General features: G+C 48.1%; 4 protein-coding genes across 4 annotated transcripts; 2 read left to right on the plus strand and 2 right to left on the minus strand.

Moving 5' to 3' along the window:
* The first annotated feature begins 60 nt into the window (after positions 1-60).
* Positions 61-1690, plus strand: F4813DRAFT_188191 (PQ-loop-domain-containing protein). The gene is made up of 2 exons (XM_049239397.1): positions 61-418; positions 494-1690. The coding sequence occupies exons 1-2, from the start codon at positions 360-362 to the stop codon at positions 1509-1511; spliced, it is 1077 nt and encodes a 358-aa protein (XP_049097027.1). The 5' UTR covers positions 61-359; the 3' UTR covers positions 1512-1690.
* A 2764-nt stretch (positions 1691-4454) lies between these two features.
* Positions 4455-9022, plus strand: F4813DRAFT_368476 (cysteine proteinase). The gene is made up of 5 exons (XM_049244315.1): positions 4455-4705; positions 4950-5417; positions 5509-5782; positions 5849-6386; positions 6439-9022. Exons 2-5 carry the CDS (start codon positions 5043-5045, stop codon positions 8531-8533), a joined length of 3282 nt encoding a protein of 1093 aa, XP_049097028.1. The 5' UTR covers positions 4455-4705; positions 4950-5042; the 3' UTR covers positions 8534-9022.
* On the minus strand, positions 9010-10857 carry F4813DRAFT_368478 (NicO-domain-containing protein). Its single transcript, XM_049244316.1, has 3 exons — positions 10064-10857; positions 9746-9881; positions 9010-9641 (listed from the first exon to the last, which is right to left on the minus strand). The coding sequence occupies exons 1-3, from the start codon at positions 10688-10690 to the stop codon at positions 9238-9240; spliced, it is 1167 nt and encodes a 388-aa protein (XP_049097029.1). The 5' UTR covers positions 10691-10857; the 3' UTR covers positions 9010-9237.
* Positions 10858-13164: 2307 nt separating this feature from the next.
* F4813DRAFT_382260 (uncharacterized protein) lies at positions 13165-16239 on the minus strand (the record flags this gene model as incomplete). Its single annotated transcript, XM_049245781.1, has 8 exons — positions 13165-13444; positions 13693-14007; positions 14117-14461; positions 14544-14652; positions 14777-14990; positions 15068-15428; positions 15516-16000; positions 16081-16239. The coding sequence occupies 8 exons, from the start codon at positions 16237-16239 to the stop codon at positions 13165-13167; spliced, it is 2268 nt and encodes a 755-aa protein (XP_049097030.1).
* Between the last annotated feature and the right edge of the window lie 1169 nt (positions 16240-17408).

Raw genomic sequence — 17408 nt, forward strand, 5'->3', positions numbered from 1 at the left:
GTTCAGCATCCTCGCAGGTGCATGCATGTGGGGTAAGGTTTGTGCGTCATCAGAGCAGCAGCTAGCTTGGAAACAGAAACTTTTCTTGTCTTGTTCCGGGGGCCGCTATGGCGCAACGTCCCATTTCCGTCAATATTGAAAATTCCTTTCGCGAACAACTTCTTTCTGGCCGTAACTTGTAATTGTATTCATAATTCTTCATAATTCATAATTGAATATCATACTTTACTCTCCAAGCTTACGCGTGCTAACCTAGTATATTATCTTCATTGACACCTTTTCTACGTGCCATTGGAGCTTTGGTTACCCCTAACGCCGGTCTTATTACACAGCTATTGTCCCCTGAACTTGCGCTACAGATGGCTCCTCCTACGGGGCCTCTGAACCTCGATGTCGAAGCGATATCAGGTATCTGCGGGTGAGCAGAGCATTTCATATTAAATTATATAAACTGGCTTTTCTCTCCATGCTGACATCTCGTGGCTTTTCGTAGCTCTATCTCGATTGCGGCATGGGTCGTGGTCTTCTCCCCCCAGATCATAGAAAATTTCCGACGAGGTTCCACCGATGGATTGTCCGTTCCCTTTATCATCCTCTGGCTGCTTGGTGATGTCTTCAATATACTCGGTGCCATACTTCAAGGCGTACTACCGACAATGCTCATCCTAGCAATTTACTACACGATAGCCGATTTCGTTCTTTTAGCGCAATGCTTCTATTACAAGGGTTTTACGTGGAAGGACGAAATCCCGTCATCCCAGCCGAAACCGCCGAACGTCGTAGCTGTCGGTGAGCCTACTGAGAGAACAGGATTGTTAAATGGCCACTTTAATGAAAGGGAAAGAAGAGGAAGCGGGTGGTCTCATCTGAATCCGACTGTGCCAATGGTGTCGGAGGCTCCGATCACGCCCCCTCCCCCGCCTACGAGACTACAGTCAGTAATATGGAATTTGGTGGCTGTCCTCATGGTCTGCGTAGCGGGCGTGGTTGGATGGCTATCGAGCAGACAGTATTCAAATAGTCAACCCGATTCATCCGCGGACGAGGGTCTCCCTTCATTCGATCTTTGGGGCCAGATCTTCGGTTGGCTATGTGCTCTTCTCTACCTTGGGTCGAGACTCCCTCAATTGCTGCTTAATTGGCGTCGCAAATCAACCGATGGTGTAAGCATCCTATTCTTCCTCTTCGCTTGCCTGGGAAATTTGACCTATGTCCTTTCGATATTCGCCTACGAGCCTCACTGTGCCAAATCACAATGCCAGCCTGGCGAGGTAGAGCGGATATATGGGAGATACATACTTGTCAACTCCAGTTGGTTAGCTGGTAGCTTAGGGACGTTGCTCTTAGACCTGGGCATATTCGCTCAGTTTTTCATCTACAGTAAGGATGAGTTAGCGGATGAAGAAGAGGCAATCGAAGACGATGATGAAGATCCCATTGCTGACGAACAGCAACTCGATGATCAACCGCTCCTGCAGCGAACTGGTTCTGGCCTTCCATATATTCCATAAATTGGAGCAAAAACAGCACTCCGTACTAATGATTGCATTCATCGACTTACAAAATAGACTTGGTACTGGAACGGAAAATGGGCAATGGAGTTCGGGGTTACATTTATTCTTTCTTCATCTAAAAGAAAATTTACAAGTGTGTTGCTAGGCTACTAACAAGACGTTTCATTCTTAATACCGAATAGGGATATTTAGAACGGTGTGCTATATTATTCTTTGAGATACAGTTGGGATACGCAGCAATGCTTCAAGGAATATGGAACCAGAAAGCTACTTTTCTATGACTCAATACTTTATTTTAAACAGTTATACATTCTTCTCGGTCCTAGGTAGACAGTTCAACCCTTTCATGAGGCCATGTGCAACAATGACTGCCGTCTTGTTATGTTACCTGGGCTCTGCTTCCCTTTTGTAAGTTGTATGATACTAGATACCTACCTATATATTCGAAACTATTGTTGTTGGGACTGTTTAACCTCTAGATCTCTGAGAACCTTCGAGATACAAACGATCGGATCTGTTTCGCAGCACCCTGGAATAGATACGACTACCTGATATAGCATAGTGCTCCTTATGGAACATTAGTCTGTGCTTTTAAAGACGGCGAGATAACATCAGACTTAGCGAAGATAGTCCTACTAGTTGAGTACATACCTAGGTAGGTATACTTGGTAAAACAACCTAACGTATTATTTTGCAGAGTAGTCAACAGCAGCGTCCCTTTAGCTACCTTATCGCTAACCTAGTAAGGAGACAGGAGGGATCAAGGATCACACGAAGGTAAGCAGATAACATATAATAAACGGCAATAAGCTGAAATCACTGATTCGATGCACAGATTGATGATATTGAAGCGAATACATTCGGATATTACTATTAGCTCGTCAAAAATCTGTACTAAGTAAAACGTTGTCGGAGTTTCGTATCTCGTAGACTACGGAGAAACCTTGCACGCACGCCCGTTTCACGACCTCTCACCATATATGAGTCTACTGTGGTATACCAAACCGTCGCCCAAGTACTCATAGCTGTAGCTACGATGCGTTTGTTGTATCGCCGTTGTTCAACGAAGGCGATGCGTTGGACATTAGGACGTAGTCAAAGAGATAGGAGATAGGACAGAGCAATTAGGGAAGGGCTGGAGGACTGGAGGGTCAGGGGGGATTTACTAGGTTCAGCCGCTTATCGACTCAAGTTTACAAGTGTCAAATGTCGACGACGCCAAGTGGATGTCGCTGATCTGATCGACAATCCAGAACTGCCAGAACTTCCAAATTACTACCATAAGCTGACTCGCCGCCGTTTTCGGCATGTCCTTCAAAAGTCCGTTTAGTATTTTTTGTCGTGTATTTTATCCCTATTTCCCTAATTCTTTTCGCCTCTTTCTCTTCCGAAAAACCCCCAAGGAGCCATCGATATCACGCCACATACCCTGATGTGGAATTCTAGGCCAGGAATGGATTCAAGACCGAAGTCGATCATTGTTAATCTCTGGAGTAATTTTTTTGAAACGTCCAGCACATCTGTACTTGAACGGCCCAGAACTTAAAGGGGGTCGCAGTTTAGTAGAACTGGTTGAACTACTACGTACAACTACCGGTCCTGGTCTAAGTGGCACCCGCCGATATTGCAGCCAACGTAACCAAGCATCGGACATGATAATGATACTACATAGGTAACTGCTTAGACATACCTAACCTCACAAACCTCCTATCCAGTGGAAACATGCGTGCGTAGGTCGCCTTGTTACTTCCCATTACCTTCTACACTAACTACCTAACCTACCTATTATACGTTGCTGGATTTATTGGCTTGCATGAGCTAGCATTGCAATGCAATAGCTTGTCTGGGGATTCGTCAGAGATGATCTGATTGATAAAAGAATAGAAGAAAAAAAGGATGGTACCGTTAAAAGGATGGGTACCGTGCGCGTAGGCACCCTTGTTCCCGACAGCACGGAAGTCCCGCCATCGTTCAAGATTGAACAAAGTCTGGGGACGGGGTCCACGCCCTGCGCTACCTTGGGTATCTGGGTATGTATGTACTGCAACTGCGCTACTGGAAGCGCAGATGTTGTGCTGGGGCCACAACTTGAGCTGTATCACTATCGACATCATTTTCTGGAGTTGACGACGAATTGAAAATAGGTTAGAGAAATAGTTGTTTAACGCTCACTTCGACTTGTGGTGCCATGGCATTGCTTCGTTCATATGTGTTCCGTTTAGATGCAGACATTAACTTACATGGCTGTAGGTGATTGGTTTGCCATGCCGTCTTATACACTACAGATATAACCTACAGATATACAGATATACAGATATACAGATATACAGATATACAGATATACAGATATACAGATGCGAAGTAATAGGTACCTCATAACATGTCATGTATGTAGTTAGTAGGTAGCTTCGAAGTTGAGGCTTAGGCAAGCTGCCGGTGGGACTCGTAAGCGAACGGCATTGAGATAATGCAAAGTGCAAAGACGAGATCACCCGACCCCCTTTCGCTGACGAATGAAGATCTGTGGGGGGTTAGGGGTTAGTTAGGGGTTAGGAAACAAGAGTTAGCACGGACTTCCTGCGAGTAATAATACCATTTACGTAGGTACCTCTGTACCGTGCTTTATGCATTAACTGCACGTTTCTTTGCACGGATAAGTTACGGAGCGTACTTCTGCACATTTACACGTCCACCACCGGATCTGTGTTACCGGGACTTCGGTATTTGGACCGTATCGCACCGTATCACAATCTAAAAGTCTAGGTATCGACTACCTACCTAAGTTAAATATGGCTTGTTTTGTTTTGCGCTAACCTAGTCATCTAATTTTGCGGTCTAGGACTTGTTTGCTCTAGAAATTCCAAAACCCCCTTTCTTTTCATAATGGAAACGAAACTAGTGTAAAGACTTGGAGAGGACCCTGGCGATCCCGGATCTGCTTGTCTGCCTTTTACATACCTAGGTACATGTCTGCCTTTTACATACCTAGGTACATATCTACATACCTCAGTCATCGGGGAATACTTCCCCACGTCTCTCAGGAGAATTGCGCCAGATGCGCCGGGTCAGTCTGGGTCAGTCTGATCAATACAGGGAAGTATTACCCAATCATGGTAAACAGGCGATTCCGACGGCTGGGTCTTGCCCTTTTCGAGCCTCTCTTATGTAGGTAACGGTCTGCCTCATTGTCGGTGAGTGGTTCTGCGTGATTCATTCTTCTGCATGCCCTCCTCCCGTTCATGCTTACGCCCCATCGTTGCTCTCGAGGTGGTAACTGCCTGACTGTACGAGTTACGAGTCATAGACTCCATTGTCAGCTGTCTATTGTAGACTAGAAAGCCCTTGTGTTTTCTACTTCTTCTTTTCTTCGAATACCTTCCTGGCGTTGGGCGTTTTGAAAATCTTAAATATTACTGTCCATAACCAAATTCCCAGTTTACCGTGATCGTTGTTAGTCTAAAGCGCGTAACTGGTTCAAGCACGCGTCCGGTCCTAGTTGATTGATCATTGGACATCCTATACTCCATCATGTCTCAGCTGCCAGACCAGCGGGACCTCACCAGATTCGGATATAGTTCCTCGAGCGAATCCGACGAAGCCCCGCGTAAAGCGAACACGACCAGTTCAAATAGCCAAAATCAGAAGAAGAAAAAGAAGCGCAAGCCCCCGCCTCAGCAGAGCATCAATAAGATATGGAGACGATTTACTACGAAGCAGTTTACCAAGGCGCTCTCGGTTCTACCCTTCGACCCCGTACCACTCCCAAGCACCCCGGAGCGCCCGAACGAGCTTCTGATCACAGGATATGAGCGTGCGAGAGAAGAATGCTCGCGCAAAGTAAAGAAGATCATTGCAGAATGCAAGCGTGTCAACACCCGTTATAGAGATCCAGGATTTGACCTAGTGCGTTCCAGCTCTGTCGTTCTGTCGTTCTGTCGTTCTGTCCTTCTTCTGAGACAAGGAAATCAAAACTGACAATTATCCCTGCTATTAGGATTGGGACCTTAAGTGGCTCAAGGGCAATTGTCTGAACTACTTGGGATCGCGCAAATTTGACATCTCGAACTCTCGACTTGGCACTAATACTTCTGTCCCTAAAGCTGTTAAGCGAGTGCACGAGATCTTCGAGAAACCGACATTTATGAAGAATATAAGTGCCGGTGATGTGAAGCAAGGCTCGCTCGGTGATTGTTGGCTCATTGCGAGTTTGAGCGCACTAGCCAACGTCGAGGACAGAATTAAGCGCATGTGCGTTGAATACGATACTCGTAAGTTATGAACGTGACGCATCACATTATCAAATTCTCTACTATTTTGCTGACACGATATAATAGGGATCGGAATCTATGGCTTCGTTTTCTACCGAGACGGCGAATGGATTTACTCTATTGTCGATGATAAGCTATACCTTACTTCGCCATGCTGGGATTCGCCAAGTATGCAGCGCGAGATGCTCCAGCAGATCGACCGTGAAGAGCCCGAGAAAGTATACCGTAAAACCTACCAGACCGGATCCAAGGCTTTGTTCTTCGGCCAGTGTAAAGACCAGCATGAAACCTGGGTCGCATTGGTTGAAAAGGCATATGCTAAAGCTCATGGTGATTATGGTTCGCTATCTGGCGGTTGGATCGGCGAGGGGTTGGAAGACCTCTCCGGCGGCGTCACCACTGAGCTTTTGGCATCCGATATCCTTGACGTCGATGCCTTCTGGGAGGATGAACTTTGCAAAGTGAATCAGGAGTTCCTCTTTGGTTGTTCTACCGGCCTACTCGATGGTGGATATGGCGACCGCAATGGCATCCGCGAGGGGCATGCCTACGTTGTGATGGATGCTAGAACACTCAAAAATGGTCAGCGTCTAGTAAAGCTCCGGTAAGTCTTTTTAACCGTCCAACATATTTAGCAAGCCTAATTAAAGAACCAGCAACCCTTGGGGCAAGACCCGTAAAGGCATTTGGGAGGGACCGTGGTCGGACGGCTCTAAAGAATGGAACAATGATGTTAAGGAGGAGCTGGGCCACCAATTTGGAAACGACTCCGTCTTTTGGATCACCTATGAAGATATGCTCGAGAAATATCAACACTTTGATAGGACTCGTCTATTCCGGGATCCCGACTGGAGATGCTGCCAACGATGGATTGGTGTTGAAGTTCCGTGGAAGGCCCAGTGGAACGAAAAATTCCATATCAAGCTGACGAAAGAATCTCCCTTGGTACTAGTTCTCCAGCAGCTCGACGACAGATACTACAAGGGATTGCACGGACAGTATAGCTTCAGAATGCACTTCCGAGTGCATGAACAGGGGCGCCCGGATAGCGAGGATTATATCGTCAGGTCCCATGGCAACTATCTTATGGAACGCTCCGTCTCGATCGAAATACCATACATGGAAGCCGGCAACTATTCGGTATTCATCAGTGTTGTGGCCGAGCGCGATACCGACATATCCTCTATTGAAGACGTTGTCAAGCGTGAATGTCGCAAGCGCGTGGAAAACGAGAAGTTAGCCCAAGTGGGTTATGCATACGACTTAGCCCATAGCAAGGGCGTGGCGCATCTTGAGCAGGTCGCAAAGCTCCGAAAGAAGTCAGATCAGAAGAAGGCAAGTTCCTCGCGTATGCAGGAACGTCGAAAGATGTGGGAAAAGCGACATCTAAACCGCGACATCACCAAGAAGCAGACGAAGAAGAACCAAGAGAAGCGCGATAAGTGGCGCGCAGCAGAGGATGAGAAGAGAAAAATCAAGGCAGAGGCTGAAAAGGCCAAAGCTGAAGCTGAAGCTGCTGAAAAGAAAAAGCAGGAGGAGGCAGAGGCCGCCGAGAAGAAGAAGAAAGAGGAGGCTGAGGAAGCCGAGCGTAAGAAGAAGGAGGAAGAGAGGCCTAAAGATGCAGCCGTCCAGACAGACGATATTAAGCAGAGCGAAGATAAGAGCAGCCAGACTGATGAGGCTGTAGAAGCCAAAAAGGAGGATGCTGATTCTGACTCTGCTGACAAGCCGAAGGAGGAGTCAGATGATACTCCAAAAGAAGCCGCAGCGGACGGCCAAGCAGACAGTCCAAAGGATAAGGACGAGACTGACGGCACTAAGAAGGATGAGGATAAACCCTCCAAAGAGGCACCTACAGAGGAAAAGTCTGCCGAGGAAAAAGCTACCGAAACGAAAGTTTCCGAAGAGAAAGCTGCTCAAGAGAAGACCAATTCTGCTGGCGACGCCACCCCTGCTAACACCAGTGGGCAAAAACAACAACCCCCTCCATCCCCTCAAGCCTACTCATCAGAATGCGATTCATCCGACAGTCCAGTCGAGGACTGGGAGCTACTTTACTCATCGGACGACATGTCTAAGAAGCCACGGATGGCTACAGCACCACCTGCGACCACTAATAATGACAATGTCGTAGAGAGTGACGGCGAGTCAGGCATGCCAGACCCATGGAACGCGATCTGCATCGTCGGGTTCCGGGTGTACTCGAAAGACGAGGACTTGGACCTACGCGTCGTGCTCGAGGGCGGCGACATGGCCGAGAACGGCATGGGCGAAAAGGGCCCCGCGGACATCGACAACGCGCAGATGAACGCCGGCGGCGAGCGCGCGAAGCAGAACAAAGATGTTACAGACGAAGTCGAGATCATCGACGGCGAACTCGTTCACAAGAAGAAGATCGTGCCGGATAATGACGACGAGCAGCAGAAGAAGAAGAGCGATAAAGGCCAAGAGAAGAAGAAGGATGAGGAGGAGGAGAAGAAAGACGATCAAGAGGTGAAAGATGATAGCGAGGCTAAAAAGGGGGAGGATGAGAAACATGAGGATGAAGAAGGCGAAGCAGATGTAGATGCTCACAAGTCAGACGATAAAGACGACTGTGCCAAATCAGACACCTCCGAGTCGTCCGTCGACTCGACGCCGATTCCGACACCCGATTCCGATTCGGGAGACTGTAGTCCGCAGTGCTCGGCAGCCGAAAAGACAGCCGAAAAGACAGCCGGCGACTCGTCAGCAGCCCAGCCCTCGACTTGAGAGGGAAATTACTTTCTATCCCATTCCATCCATCGTGTGTTTTCCAGCGGAACGAAATCCCCCCAGCATTGCGTATTTCTTTCAACAATTAATTAACCTAGGTACCTGGCCTACCTATTTCATCGCGTTCGGAGCATGGATACCTTTTATTTTTCTCTCTTTTCTCCCTCTCTCATATTCGCGGGCATCGACGATGGTTTTGCGATTTCCGGCTATATAAGTCGCTACGAATAGGAAGAGCCTGGTCGGTTGGCTGGCTGGTTGGTTTTGCGAATCGGATAGGGCTGTCGGGGACGGATGGCCTGGCTATTATGCATCGGTGTGGTGGTTGATGGCGACGGCAGGCGGCCGGGAGGGCTAGATGAAGTTATAGAGTCACGAAATTGTCACCTACTCAGGAAGTCTCTCTGAATATCTCTTTCCACTCCATAGGATCGACGACCTGACTCAAATAGAAATAAAGAATTTAACATCATGTCACATTGGCAGAGTTTTAACTAGTATGATATGACATGTGCTTGTTCGATAAAGCTCGTCCCTACTTGCGTAGGTATTATTATCGACGTATACGCTTCCTCTAAGCTGCCCAATAGGGGTGCTATCTCTATAGGCTCTAACAGCGTCATGCGGCGTAGTTTCAGCTGCATAAATCACGACCGTCCAACGGTAATGAATACCCTCTCACTAATATATGTCCCAGCGAATCAACCATCCACATCGTGGAATGCACCGTCAGCATCATCCGACGGTAACCTCTGGGCCTCGCTAGCAATGCGACGCCTCCTCTCGACCCTACGCCTCCAGGGTCCGTAGGCAAGGACGGAGCCGACACCGACGACGAGAAATAGTCCGCAGATAGAACCGCCGATGATCTCGAAGTGATCGCTAATCTCTCCAAGGCCGTCCCAGAAGGAGCCCTCGGGCTCGGCGACATGCTGCACAAGCGACAGGACCTGGATGATGCCGATGAATGCTGAAACGACGACCGTGATGCCCGTCAGTACGATTGAGTAGTACAGGATGGCGACTGTATCACGCGCGAATGCCTTGTATGAGTATAGCGCCATCATGAGGGCTCCGTCCGTCGTGTCTAGCATGCACATTCCCGCTAATAGTTCCGGCGGACGTTAGCGAATGTGAATTATAACCCAATCATTTTTTATCATCCCCTCTCCCGATTTACTTGTGAAGAGCGCAAGAATGAGAGCATACCTGTGAACAAGAGCGGGAATATGAGAATAACCCAAAGACTTGTCCCTTGCGCTCCTTGGATGCTCGCGATGCCCAAGATGGCGATCTCAGAGCTTGTGTCGAATCCGAGTCCAAACAAGACACCAAGAGGATACATCTAGCCACGCCCGGTCAGTGAATTATTATTTTCAAAAGTATATATATAGTAAGGTGCTTGAGTTACGAATGCACAATGAATGGGATGTGTTGCGCTTAAGGGGTCAACGGCAGAAAGGGGGTCGATAGAGAAAAGGGGGGGGGGGGGGTGCAAAGATCGCGAACAAAACTATCTGCGCATACTTTCCACGGCCGGTCGACAATGCGAAATAACCTCCGGAACACAGTAGCGAGAAACCCAGCGCCCTCGAGCTGCAAGTTAGTCGCAGCCTGATCCTCGTCCGCTCCGTCTTCCTCCGAGCGATGCGGGTCGGCCTCGCGGAGGACACACCGGAGACGGCACACAAGGCGATACAGGACCCAGCCGTTGCCAAGACACAGCAGGAGGAGGAACGCAGCGCTGACGCTAGTGCCTACGATCCCGCCGACGTACTGGAAGTTGTCGAAACGGTCGCGTAGGGCGCCGCTCGTGGCCGCCACGACGATGCAGGTAACAATGACGATGGTGGAGTGGCCCAGACTGAAGAACGTGCCTACGGTCACGGGACGCTGTCCTGATGCGATCAGCCGCCGGGTCATCAGGTCGATGGCGCTGATGTGGTCGGCGTCGAGGGCGTGTCGTAGCCCTAGCGTGTATGATAGGACTGCTGGAGTGATCATGGTTGGGTAGTAGTGCAGTACTACGCCGACCGCCGCCCAGATGACCATGTTAGCGAATACCAGCGCCCCGATGATTTGTACCACGGGCAATGGGAGAGCCTTCAGCCGGCCCGGGAGCGGAAGGGCGCATTGCGAAGATAGTCGTGGCATCTCTTCTGTCTACCTGGACAGGGTCGCCTAGACAGGGTCTTTGTCTATTATTAAAGATCTTAGTCGTAGTTAGAGGCTTGATATCGAGTAGAAGAGATAGCCCATAAACTCTCCCAGAGAACATTGATATCCCAACAACAACAACTACTACTACTACTACTACTACTACAACAACTATTTCTCGATATCAAGTGTTCAACTCCTCGTGGTATCGCAGAGCAAGAGTATATAATACCAAGGCAAAAGCAGAAAAGTAATCATCACAAGCTCAAGCTCAAGCTCAAGCTCAAGCTCGCCCCCGCACCCGCCAAGAAACGGGATATGAATAATAGAACGTGCTGCATGGTGCAGTGTGCCCCGCGTGCGGTATAAGATAGACGCTTGATCCAGGATGCCGGTGCTAGCCCTAACCATCCCGGGCCCGATCTGGCAAAGGCCTGCCTTGGTATTGTACATACTATAATATGTAATAACTAACCTAGGTTAGTAATGTAATAACTATGCTATAATATGCAACTTTCTATTCCGGCGTTGGCCGAGGCTGATAAGATAAAAGTTTAAATTGATTACTGTTATTTTTTGTTATTATTACTCAATGGCTGGCTGCACTTATATTATCACCACTTTATAAAAAAAAAAAAAAGTTTTTTTTAGTATAAAATCAAATTTCGTTGTCTTTCGTCCTGTCATCGATGGGCACCCTTAAAGGTAGACTAAAGACGATATGCTACAGATACAACGCAATCTAGGGTTCTTCGCGTGGCCAATCTTACGCCTATCAAACCATAAGTAGGTACCTACTAGTACCACTATCACCATTGCATGCACACAAATGTGACGTACGTGATTGAGTCACCAAGTAGTATTTAGATCGAACAGCGTAGCATGTTTAATATATAGGGAAAATCTCGAGAAATTGCACCCCTTCAGTCGTAACTCGAACCTTTTGAATATCTGTCCTATATACCTAGTTTCCCTCTTAGGCATGGATAGAAAAGTCATATACAGCTTGAGCGTTTTGATAGTTGAGGCGTAATGCTCTAACTCGATCTAGTTCATTATCATGATCTCGTTCCGGTATTTAAGGATGAATGCCCCGTGTATCGAATAACGCCATCCATGAAAACCCCCATGTTATGATGATGATGATGATGATGATGATATAGTAAGAGGAAATGGTTCGTAATCGTCTCGTATGCCGACGTTGTATGGTGGTCGGGACAAAGCTAACCTTTGAAGCTAGCTCGTGGGCGTGGCTGTACCTAAGTGGGTGGGTGATTGTGTGTTTATGACCATGCGAACTTGAGCCGCGTATAGAATTGGGATGTGGTGTCGTTATATTGGTACTGCCGTAGCGCTTTCTACTTGATTTATGCCAAAAATATCCAAAATATTCCGAATTCGAGAACTAGGCGTGGGTGTCGGGATATTCCACGAAACAATTGCTTCTCCTCGAGCCTTCACCGCTTCACTGCGTGATGTAGCATTTGGAAAACACAACCATGCCTTCTGATGATATCCGAAATCTTTCTCTTGGCCAGCCCAGCCGATGAACACGCTGTGTTAATGCTCTAGCGTGTACCCGCCTCCTCCAAAATTCTCCTTCTGCTAGATAATGTGTCGATAGCTGCTAATGGCCCCATTTGTGTAGTATTGGGTGTTGGCTAATTCCCTCTATCTTAACTGAATATCGTGCTAGTATAGCGTGACCGACCGACTTAATATTTTCTAGTTGGGAAGGAGAAAGGTCGAAACGAAGTCGTTGGGACTCGATATATGTTTACAGCCTTGATAGTGTGTAGCAGGAAGAGCACTTCGCTCATGTTCGGAAAATATCTAGTGAGTTAGTGGCCCTATTAGCATAATAAGAGGTGAGGGCTCGTAGAATAGTTACTCAAGTTTGGCGTTAAAGATACCACGCCCCGAGAGCTGGTAAATTACCATATCAGGGCAGTTCAATACCTTTAAGCCATACAAAAGCCTCAAGGATGAATAATTATCTGATAATTATCTGAGGTGCAGATCTTATATCACTTCCCGTAATCTGTCCGAATAGCACGGTTCTGGTTAGGTAGGTAGTTTTAGCGATGGCTATGTCTTTATCTTTGTAGGATACCTTCATCATTCGTCGCTACTAATAACTTCGTCTTCCTTGGCTTTTGGCAACACGAAATGTGTTGGGATGCTAGGTTTATGTGTTAGCTGAGCTAGCTATCGTCACCATATTGGCTTTACTACACGAACAACTTCAACAGAGGCCGAGCGCTCGTCGATCTGGGTTAATTAAGGAGGGCGACGTAGACCATTTACTTCCTCTGGCTGGAGCGACATCTCGTTCTACGAGGATACATCCTGTTGGGATAACGTCCCTGAGTGTTGTTGACGGTTCCTAACCCTTTGTATTAGAGGGTTTTGTGCTTTGGGGGGGAGAAGGGGGTAATTCATTGCTCATGCCACAGGTATCGAGCCCTTGCTTACCTGAGCTCGCCAGTTGTGAACTCCCGAAATATTGCTAGCTCATGAAAAGCACTCGCTAAGGTCTGTACTTGTGCCTCCCTCGGATTCGTCATCGCTAGCTCAAGGTCGACCATGAAGCTTGCTCGGACTGTAAATTGGGAATCATATCGTTGTCCTATTTTTCTCATGTCATTTAGGATAGTATTTGCCTCGGGGGCAGATAAAAATCCGTTTCGCAAGGCCATGCTTAGGAGCCCAAGCATAGTCACCTCGGCTACCTGGAACGAGCCGTCTATTCTGAAAATCAGTATTCCATCCAGAAACAAGAGGCGTTCGTCATTTCTGAGAAATACACTCCATAAATATGGATTGGTGTGATACATGCATGTTCGCAAATGCATAATTAAGTAATGTGAAGGAGCGGGCACAAGGAGACAGCATCACATACTGAGGAGAAGTTAGTATCTTCATGAACAATTCGAGACACAAGCTCCGTAGGGGACGTCAGATTCCCGAGGTATAAGAGAGCCTGCGTTACGTACCACATATTCTCGTAGCCCGTCATGCAAAGCATGAAGTAGAACCAACACTCCGGGTTTCGCAGCTTACCAGAACGCATGGTCTCGCAGAGCATTGCGTTTGATAAATATAGGAGAGCGATATGCCACAACGTTGACGAGCACGCATTGGAGAAATTAATGCAATAAATGAGAGCAAGTCGCTTCAGCTGATTTACCGAGGATTCGTGTATGTCTTTTATAGCAGCCGTAGTCGTAAGGTGCTTCATCTTTAGTTCCTTGTTGGCAGACTGTTGTAGGAATGGCCACAACAGTTCCATCACGGTACAATGGTAGTAGAGACTACGCCGAGTTTATGTTAGAATGATGAGGTGGGCTGGAGCGAGCATTCAAGAAGCCGAAATAAATCATTTCTGGCCTGGAATGATCATATTCGGCAAGGGGACCTTACTGTAACATCAAGTTGGAATGCCGGTTACGTCTTCCACGCGACAGTCCAAGGGGAAGCGATGCTGCCCATTCGAACATCCTTCGATACATCTGTTCTGCGAATTCAACCGTCGCTCGGGCAGCAGGAACGGTATTACTTGTCCCGAAATAGGCCCAGATAATTTCGTGAACGATCAAATTGAACTTACACATCGCTTTGAAGGCCTCGCTGACTTGGGCCGACACAAGAGTCCGCTGATGTGGATATGTATAGTTTGTGTATCCATGAGTCTCAAAGTACTGTCCCGGCATAGGGAGTAGGGGTGGGGTCTCGATCTCTGCTCGATGTAGATGCAAGGAACGTATGCTAAGATTATGTGGCCATGAGTATTTGCTAGAACAGATATATCGGAAGCAGGTTGTAGATCTGGGCGGTAAGTCCAACTCACCAAGCGCACGAGAATATACCCCACGAGGTGTGACTTGCAGCTCTGAGCCAATCTTGGTGATGATCCAACCAGGTTAGGGCCGATGCGTTCTCGGAACCCACCCCAAAGACTGCCGCGCTCGGGGTTAGCATAGCCAATGATTTGCTTCGTCTAGTGCATAAGACCACAAGGACATGGGTATCTTAGTGACGTCGCCGCCGCCGCACCGAGTTACGTTCCGGAAGTTGACTTACGGCCCATACGTTTCCCCATTTGAATGCCTTCCTCAAGGCATTGGTTCGCAAAATCATCACGGCCTCGAGAGGCTGATGTACTATTCAGAAATTGAGCAGCTGCCGCCGCAGTCAGCGTGTTAGTGAACTTTTCCACTTGCCATAATCTCTCAGCTTCCGACTCGAAAGCAATGCTATAGGCCGCTGCCTCTGGTTGTAAACTCGAATACGATTGCTAGGTCGCGTCAGCAACCGATCGTAATAATAGCTCACCGTACTTGTTGGACGGCCCGTATCTAGATCAAGACTTACGCAGGTCCACCCCAGTAGGGCATTCATGAGTAGGGTAGAGCAGAAGTGAGTCTTCCCCTGTATACAATCATTCAAGAACAAATCGGCATCAAATAGGGGACACCATGGATGGTCAATCTCCAAGTATAACGAGATCAAGTTTGCAGCTAACTCGTTCGTAATAGGTACGGTGGTCCAGCTCTGGAAGTTCACACTCTTCAGTCGGTCGTCAACAATCGTGTGCATCGATTGCAATGGCTCAAAGTTTCCTATTTCATGGTCACTCGCGTCTAATACAGTTGGCGTCACCCCACTTCTAATGCCGCCCTCGCTCGGGCCGGCAGGGACGCTCGAGGATGATGGCATGTCTCCTTGTCCGGTGCTGCGAACGCACGTTAGCATCGTGGTGGCGAGGTTATAGGGTCCGTAAGGTATGGTATCCACAAACCCAACCGTAAGGGAAGCATACAAGCTAGGCGCTCTTGGCGGTTCAAGAATAGCTGGGCGCAATAGATCGGCTAGGTTAATAAATGCAATCTCAACCGGAATCAACATCGGGTAGGCGGTTGGACATCGCATCATGAGTTCGTATTCGGGCGTCTGTTGGGTCTCGGGTATGAGGCCTGCCATTAGCTGCCGATTGGATAGCTTCACAGGCAGAAGAGGATCGTCCTCGAGGTCTTTTTTTACGGATGCTAAAATATCGGAAGTGTCGCTCGCTCCCTCGGCTAGATTCCTGGTAGATTTTAGTCGTCTTAAAATGTCTAGAGACACGGCGTCAGGGGCCGATTCAAGCAAATCGAATATCTCTAGCATGTCTTCCGTGGATCTCCTGAGGGATTCGACCTCCCGCTTCAGAGCCATGAAAGGGGTCTCATCGCTGCTGGCGGTGACGAAGTTGCATTCCACGCCAGCCTTGCTGCAGGCCGTGCAGGCAGGTCTTTTCCCATCACACTAACAGGACACGGGTCAGTGACTCGAAGGGATCGACACGACCGCCTTGGGGGACAAAAGGCAGAAGGTGAGGTACTTACACGAATCTTCTTGAGACGGCAGTTATTGCAGGCAGCCTTGGAAACTGTACGTTTCTTGACGGGCGGACCGGTCTCCTTCTGAAAAGTAGATTCCGGTGCCTTGGCCTGAGAGCCGGGAGGCATGGGCGCCGGAAGTAGGCGTTTGTAATTTTCGGACATTGGGTTCCTACAAGTCTTTTTCGACTTACAGACTCCATAACAAACTTCATGCCTACCTCACGTCGAAATCGGACATTTTGGCCCGGATGTTCTGCAACGTTAAGAATTGGATCTATAAAGAGAGGAGTCCTGGAAGCCTCCCTCGACATCGGAAACGATAGATCGAGTGTAGCCAATCATACCTGTGGGATGGTTCGGGCCTCACTCCGTGAAGCTTGGGGATCTAATCTCTCTCAGACCCGTTGCGCCTGGCGTGGTCCGGCCTCGATTAAGCGTAATTGATAACTTGAGAGAACAAGTTAGGTATAAACTATCCTAGGGAATTGTAGCCAGTGTCAACATCCGTCAATCATCTGGCGGAGGCTTTAGATTGGAACGCAGCGTAGTCCCGGTTATACCACGTAACACGCAGCGCATCATTGGTGATGCAAAAGGATGTGTAAATTGTATTGAGTACCTATCGACGTTCCTAAGCTGAAAGTGTCTAAGCCTATCTTAGGTAGTTACTCAGCCCGGATAGAGAGGTACAAGTGCTGGTATTTTTTATTTTTATTTTTATTTTTTGCTTGCAGGCAAGTTAAAGACAATAAAAAGAGAGCATGTGTGAGTGATCCCAGGGAGGGAAACTTAGATCGGGTCCCATTTTCTCATGTCGAACAGTAGCTAACTAAACTACTATTGGTTAGACCTACACTGCCAAGAGTCGCACAAGCTCTCCCAATGGTCAGGTTGACTAGACTTGCAGGGAGAATCTGACCAATCAGATGTGTCTGGAGCGCGCTCCGAGCCAATCAACTATCTTTCTCAACAACTATTATCCCATTTTGGGATGTATGGTATGTACCATACATAGACCTCATGAGACCTCATGGGACTTGAATCATTTTAAGATCGCTTCATTCATCTTAAAGCAACATGACTATACTTTGAGTCTACTTGAAGCTCCTTTATGCCTACCTATATTAGAACAACACCACATAGTTAGTAGAATTCGTCATTAGCAACAACTTGTGTAACTCTCGTTTATGAGAACATTTCCTGGTAGAGCAGAAAGTATAGGTACTTATATCAGCCAGCGGGGGGGGGGGGGGGGGGGGGGGGGGGGCGGGGGGGGGGGGGGGGGGGGGGGGCGGGGGGGGGGGGGGCGGCGGGCGGGGGGGGGGGGGGGC

This window comes from Daldinia decipiens (assembly GCF_022478715.1).
Source record: "Daldinia decipiens strain CBS 113046 unplaced genomic scaffold F4813scaffold_32, whole genome shotgun sequence".
Taxonomy (NCBI): Eukaryota; Fungi; Ascomycota; class Sordariomycetes; order Xylariales; family Hypoxylaceae; genus Daldinia; species Daldinia decipiens.

What these genes read in the sequence shown, in the direction of transcription:
- F4813DRAFT_188191 (XM_049239397.1), top strand. Translation starts at nt 360, where the DNA reads ATGGCTCCTCCTACGGGGCCTCTGAACCTCGATGTCGAAGCGATATCA. An exon ending in GCGATATCAGGTATCTGCGG is followed by an intron (nt 419 to 493) that starts GTGAGCAGAGCA and finishes GGCTTTTCGTAG; the next exon opens with CTCTATCTCGATTGCGGCAT.
- F4813DRAFT_368478 (XM_049244316.1), bottom strand. Translation starts at nt 10,690, where the DNA reads ATGCCACGACTATCTTCGCAATGCGCCCTTCCGCTCCCGGGCCGGCTG. An exon ending in TTGTCGACCGGCCGTGGAAA is followed by an intron (nt 9,882 to 10,063) that starts GTATGCGCAGAT and finishes GGGCGTGGCTAG; the next exon opens with ATGTATCCTCTTGGTGTCTT. An exon ending in ATTCCCGCTCTTGTTCACAG is followed by an intron (nt 9,642 to 9,745) that starts GTATGCTCTCAT and finishes CGGAACTATTAG; the next exon opens with CGGGAATGTGCATGCTAGAC.
- F4813DRAFT_368476 (XM_049244315.1), top strand. Translation starts at nt 5,043, where the DNA reads ATGTCTCAGCTGCCAGACCAGCGGGACCTCACCAGATTCGGATATAGT. An exon ending in GAGATCCAGGATTTGACCTA is followed by an intron (nt 5,418 to 5,508) that starts GTGCGTTCCAGC and finishes CCCTGCTATTAG; the next exon opens with GATTGGGACCTTAAGTGGCT. An exon ending in CAGCGTCTAGTAAAGCTCCG is followed by an intron (nt 6,387 to 6,438) that starts GTAAGTCTTTTT and finishes TTAAAGAACCAG; the next exon opens with CAACCCTTGGGGCAAGACCC.